Source organism: Dipodomys ordii, unplaced genomic scaffold, assembly GCF_000151885.1.
Source record: "Dipodomys ordii isolate 6190 unplaced genomic scaffold, Dord_2.0 Scaffold73, whole genome shotgun sequence".
NCBI lineage: Eukaryota > Metazoa > Chordata > Mammalia > Rodentia > Heteromyidae > Dipodomys > Dipodomys ordii.
This window is the reverse complement of record NW_012267289.1, coordinates 8,904,270-8,911,002: the sequence shown is the minus strand read 5'-3', so window position 1 is coordinate 8,911,002 and position 6,733 is coordinate 8,904,270. Positions and strand designations below refer to the sequence as shown.

Here is a 6,733-nt window from a genome sequence, read left to right as displayed (position 1 = left end):
TCCTCTTACTTTCTCCTCCTATTTTTTCTGAATACCTCTTAATTTCTGGGTTTTTGTTTCTTAGTTTGTTGGTCCCTAATTGTTTGTTATTGAGCTAGACTGTATCTGTATTCATTTTGATTGTGTCAAAGTGGCTCTTTGAATTATCTGTTCAGTCCATATCAAGTTAAACCTCATGACATATTTGTTCACTGGTTGCAACTATATATAATCCCCACTCCTGAATTACAATACCCCTTCCCTAAGGAAGTAAAGAAATTTACTTCTGAAATTATTTAGAAATGAAACAGCTTAAGCAATAGCCTCCATTTTCTGAGGTCTGGTGACATCTGGATAAAAAGAAGCACATTCAAGTTTCAGTTGTTCCACGCTTACTTGAATGAGTTTGGATAACCTACTTGGTATTTTAAGGCATAATTTTCTCGCTCCCCCCCCCCCAGTACCGCTCTCCCCCCCCTCCGTCTTTCTGTCTGTCTCTGTCTGTCTCTCCCTCCCTTTCTCTCTCTCCCTCTCCCTCCCCCCCCCTCTGGGTTAGGGTGCTCAAGTCTAGCACTTTACCACATGAACTACAGCTCTATGTCTTGCTTTCTTGGTGGATAATTGGAGATAAGAGTTTCATGGACTTTTCTTCTTAGGATGGGTTCAAATCACCATCCTCAGATTTCAGTCTCCTGCATAGCTAGGATTACAGGAAAGAGCCCACCAATGCCCACTTTAAAGCATGGTATTTTAATTTATGAAAGCATAAAAAAGCTTTATAGGTGATAGTGTATATGAAAATTCTTGGTTAGGATCTAGCAGAGAGAATACATTTTCAGTGAATTTTGCATATGTATTTGGTTAGCAAGTATTTTTATTTATTTTCAGTCTCATTTATATTTGAACAGAAGCTTTGTATTTCCTTAATGCTATGACCATATCAATATTTTTAAATGGAATCAGTGTAGGTTTTTGTTACTACTAATGACCAACACAAGAATAATGTTATCATGCAGAAAAAAACCCTCGTATTGTATTTTTTATTGCATATATTCAACAATTACAGTATGACAAAAAACCTGCAGAAAACTGTATGAAAAATAAAATACATAGGGCTTTCATTAGGAAGTATATCATTTAACACTACCAATTGCTATATCAGAAGTAGATATTCTGGCTCAGAGAATTTGAGAATAAAATTACTAACCATAAATATGGAAATATTCTTGATTAGAGATTAACTATGTAGGATGAATAACTATTCAATCTTAATCTTTTGATATAACTAAAATCAAGATAAAAATCAAGTTGGAGCATATAATTTACTTACCACTGATGGTGTTGCTTAAGGAAAGAATAGTATTTGAAAACATCTAATGTAACTGAGGTTTTAAGATTATGTTCTAACATTGAAAAATTTTCCAAATACCTTTATATTTATCAACTCTTATTCTTAGCATTTCATAGATATTATAAAAAAAACTACTTATACTCTAACAGTCAAGAACAATTTTTATTTCACCTCTGACAGATAGTAGTATCTTAGATTTCCAACTGTATTTTAGCAAAATCTCTCCTATTAGAACTAGACTCAAATATCATCATTATTTAATAAGGTAATTTTTTGGTGGTTAAGTGGAATGTTTTATTTTCTCAGTACATGACAATTTAGAAAATAACTATTATTATATATAAACCAGTTTTTCCAAGAGATTTGATACTTACTTTGGAATGGCACATAATTTTCTATTTTTTATTATTCTTTTGATAACATTTATTACTTCTTTGTTTCGGAGGCTATAAATAAAAGGATTTAGTAAAGGGATTATTAAAGTATAAAAAATGGCAACAGGTATATCTTTATCCCCTTCTTTAAATGAATTTGGCCGAATATACACAAAAAGAAGAGAGCCATAGAACATTGACACAGACAAGAAGTGGGATGCACAGGTAGATAAGGCTTTGCCTCTTCCCTCTTTGGATTTCATTGTGAATATAGTGAAAAGAATACAGAAATAAGATATTAGAACGATGGTAATTGAAAACACTTGAACAAACCCGGACAAGATAAGTATCATTAAATCATTGATATAAGGATCAACACAGGAGAGTCTGTATAATGGGAGAACATCACAAAAAAAGTGATTGATTTGATTCGACCCACAGAAAGTTAACCTAAACAATAATGCTACTTGAACAATGGAATGTAGGTGTCCAATTATGTAAGCTCCTGTGGTCATGAGAATGCAGAGTTTCTTGGACATCATGGTGTGATACTGCAGTGGGTTACAAATGGCCACATAGCGATCATAGGCCATTGCTGCCAAAAGGAAGCAGTCAGTAGTTTCAGCCAGACAGAGAAAATAAAACTGCGCCATACATTCATAGAGTGATATCATTCTGTCTGCAGAAAAGAAGTTCTCTAGCATCTTTGGAGTAATGGCACAGGAACAACATGCATCCATCAGAGCCAGGTTTCCCAGAAAGATGTACATTGGTGTGTGAAGACGATGTTCAATGTAAATCAAGGCCACCAATCCAAGATTCCCCACCATGGTGACCAGATAGATGGCAAAGAATACCACAAACAGGAGGCCCTTCAGCTCCGGATGGTCTGTGAATCCTATGAGGATGAACTCAGTTGTGAATGAATTGTTGTCCTCAGTCATCCTTTGCTTATCTGTTGAGACAGGATTTAAGAGACAGAAGATTCTATTTAAGCACATGCAAGTTTTCATTCATGTAAAGTATTTTTTATAACAGCTAGAAAGCTTCTTTTTCAAGCATTTACCGCATCTTCTTGTACTTCCTGGACATTTCTTCTCTCATTGTAATTACCAATGAACTCTAGCTGTAACTGTTTAAGTACACAAAGATAGTAAAGAGTTTAAAGTAGAAACATTGGATTTTCATACATTGAAATTATTTCCCTGTCCATTTTTAAAAAAGATTTTGTGCTAGGAAGGTGGCTCACTGGTAGAGTGCTTGCTTTGCATGAGGCCCTGGGTTTGATTTCTCAGCACCACATAAGCAGAAAAAGCCAGAAGTGGTGCTATGGGTTAAGCGATTGAGCACTAACCTTGAGCTAAAGAGCCAAGAGACAGTGCCCAGGCCCAGAATTCAGGCTCACGACTGACAAAAAAAAAAAAAAAGAAAAGAAAAAAAAATTTCAAGGACAAATTTAAATTCAATTTCTTAGAAATATGTTCCTTGTTTAAAAAAACTATTTTTGTGTAGTCTACAAATAAGGGATCATTTTTAGAATGCATGATAAACACTTGTTAAATTAAACTATTAATACATGTTAAAATATGCATATTTAGTATTTTAAAATTAGTATAGTATTACTATACTATAATCAAGGGTACCTGGTTAATTAATTCAATTAAAATAATAAAACAATCTTAGATTATTGCTAGTCATTGAGTTCCCTACATATAGTAGCAATCATTTTCACAAAAACAATCATTTCATCATTGACATTATTTTTTCCCAAAGACCTTAATCATTTTTAATTGGTAAAGCATAGCTTGTAGACAGAGCTACTTAATTAAGTTTCATCTAAATGCCCCAGGCCACATCAACATTATTTTCTGAATTGTAGAACACATTGACTAATGCTAAGAATGATTTATAATTTATTTTGTAAAGTATACATTGCTTTGCTAGATGTATTTAATCATTTCCTTATCATTTCATTAATGGATTTTTGTTATTATCTTTCAGTAAGTGTACAAAGGGATTTCAATTTAACATATCAGTTTATGAACACCTCCCATAATTCTCCCCAATCTCTCTCATGCCCAAATATTTGTTGTTCCATTTTACATTTATAACTTGAATAGTATGACTGCATTTACCTAGTCTTCCTCTCTCCTTTTATCTACTCCCACCCCAACTGTATTAATACCTAGATTTTTAAAAACATACTTCTTAGACAGAAACTGTAAAATACTAAGAGGAGAGATAATTATGTATCTAAATAACAGAATACTTAAGTAGCAAGCACAGTGCCCTGAAACACACACACACACACACACACACACACACACACACACACACAGAATGATAGTAATAAACATGGTATGATTTGGGAAGAAGACAGAAATAATTCCCATCCTATATTCCTCATCACCTTGTTTTAGTCAGTTAATTTTCCTTAATTTGAATCACACATATTAACTACTTATTTTGGGGAGATTTTAAGGAAAAATTTCAGTACTATCATTTAATGAAATTATGATAGCTTTTTTGACCTATCTTGATTATTCATTGCTCTTTTCATATTTCCTATGAAAATTGCATAATCTGCATTTCTCTCTTTTTTTTTTCTGCTTATGTGGTGCTGAGAAATTGAACCCAGGGCCTCAGGCATGCAAGGCAAGCGCTCTACCACTAAGCCACCTTCCCATTTTTCTTTAATGCTAAAAGCTAATATAAACAGGCTTTTATTTGTAAGTTCTTAACACTTAACAAAGAGAATGAAATGCAATTACATTATAATAGAATTTAAAATTTCCATTTTATTTTGCTTTAAAATGTTTCATATTATTAACGATGTGATCTGTTACTATATATTGACTTAATAATCAACTCAATGAATTCTTTTTAAAAGTTATATGTGAAATTTATTTTTGCATGAGAAAGTAAACTCTTTTCCTTTCTTCAATTGTAAACGTGACATATAGAGGGGTTTCAGCTACATAAATAAGGAAATGAGTACAAGTCTTGTTGAACATTCTTACCTCCTCCCTTATTTTTTCCTGCTATCCCTCCCTCCAAACTCCTTTCCTCCCCAACTTGTAAAGTTCATTTCCAACATAGTGTCTTGTGAGTGTCAGTGTTGCATTGGTTCACCCTATGTCCTTTGTCTCATCATTTCTGAAATCACATAATTCTATGGTTAAAATAAATTTTATTTCCATAATCAAAATATCAAAGGAAGAAAGTAATACATTTTTGTTCTAAAATGTTAAATACAAAACAGATATGTAACCAGCTAAATTGAAATGACTTTCGATGCACATGCCTGAATTATTTAACACTAAGATTTATATTTTACTTGTACAATTTGAAATTTTATCTGTGATTCAGAAAATCAGATGAACTGTAGCATTACAGAATACTCAATTTTGAGAAGAGCTAGGAAAGGGTTATTATTTATAAATATAAAAAAGTTAAATAATTTAAGGAAACACTTTTGATTGCTAATATTAAAGTCCATTCCTTACCTAGATTTCATGAATAGAAAAGTTTGAGACTTCATTGTTTGCTCTTTGACGATGGTGTCAGAAGTGCAATATGTATATGTAACACATTCAAATGCACTTGGGATTGCAGAAATGAAAATCTCACTGACCCAAATGTAGGTCAGTGTTGGTAATCATGTCCCTTACCTGGTAGAGTGTTCCATCAAATCCTTTAGGGAACTGCCTGTTCTGACATCAGTGTATTACTGTGGAGACATGCATTCCTGAATAATTCGAACCATATGGAATTAAAGCTGCCCTGTGAGACAAGAAGTATGATGCCAATAACTTTCACTAAAGTTGTTTGGAAGATCATCTGGATGATATGTGTCACTGCTACTGTTACTATCAACACTTATTATCTATCTATCTATCTATCTATCTATCTATCTATCTATCTATCTATCTATCTATCTATCTATCTATCTATCTATCTATCTATCTATCTATCTATTTATCCATCCATCCATCCATCCATCCATCCATCCATCCATCCATCCATCCATCATCTATCTATCTATCTATCTATCTATCTATCTATCTATCTATCTATCTATCTATCTATCTATCTATCTATCTATTTATCCATCCATCCATCCATCCATCCATCCATCCATCCATCCATCCATCCATCTATCTATCTATCTATCTATCTATCTATCTATCTATCTATCTATCTATCTATCTATCTACCTACCTACCTACCTACCTACCTACCTATCCACTGTTGTAGTGATTCTGGAGCTTGCATTCAGGGACTGGGGGCTGTCCTTATGCATTTTTTGCTTACCGCTAGCACTCCATGCTCCACTTGCACTTTTATTTATTTTTTTCCTGGTGGTTAATTGAAGATAAGAGTGTCATGAAGTTTCTTGCTTTGATCCACAGACCTTACCCTTCTTAGAAGCTAAGATTAAGGCTACCACCACATAGCCAATTATTACTATTATTATTTACAGGTTTCTTCATATTCTGTGAATAAAATATAAAATTGCCAGGAAATAATCACAAAATAGTTTGATAGTTCATTGGACCAAGTTAATATAGGTTATTCAAAATACTAATATTTATAGAGGAAACTAGAGGGTATGTTAGGTTCAGTCAGATTTATTTGCTTCTTTATTATGTGGGTTCAATTTATTTCCAAGTCCTACAAAGTACTTAGTAAAAATATAATTTGTCTATACTATATATGATTAATATTTTCTCTGGTCTTTTATGTTCACACAAGATCCACATAATCATTAAATGTATGTGGTCTTTTGTAAGTCCATAAGTTTTATACATACTATCAGAATAATGTGTTAAAGAAAATAATTTATAACAAAAATTATGTACTAAAGAATAAAATTGATGTTTGTTACAACTGAATTTGAGTTTGTTTAAATAGAAAACATCTGTAACAAAAATCAATTCAAAAGTTTTGTGGTCTTAAGGAGATAAAGAATGGAGCATCAGAAAACACTGACCATACATATTTCCTATAATGAAAAACCCCAACAGGA

At 32.7% G+C, this 6,733-nt stretch overlaps 1 protein-coding gene across 1 annotated transcript; it reads right to left on the bottom strand.

The window, feature by feature from the left end:
* Positions 1–1,700: 1,700 nt before the first annotated feature.
* LOC105991496 (olfactory receptor 5K3-like) lies at positions 1,701–2,648 on the bottom strand. Its single transcript, XM_013024135.1, has one exon. The coding sequence runs from the start codon at positions 2,646–2,648 to the stop codon at positions 1,701–1,703; it is 948 nt and encodes a 315-aa protein (XP_012879589.1).
* Between the last annotated feature and the right edge of the window lie 4,085 nt (positions 2,649–6,733).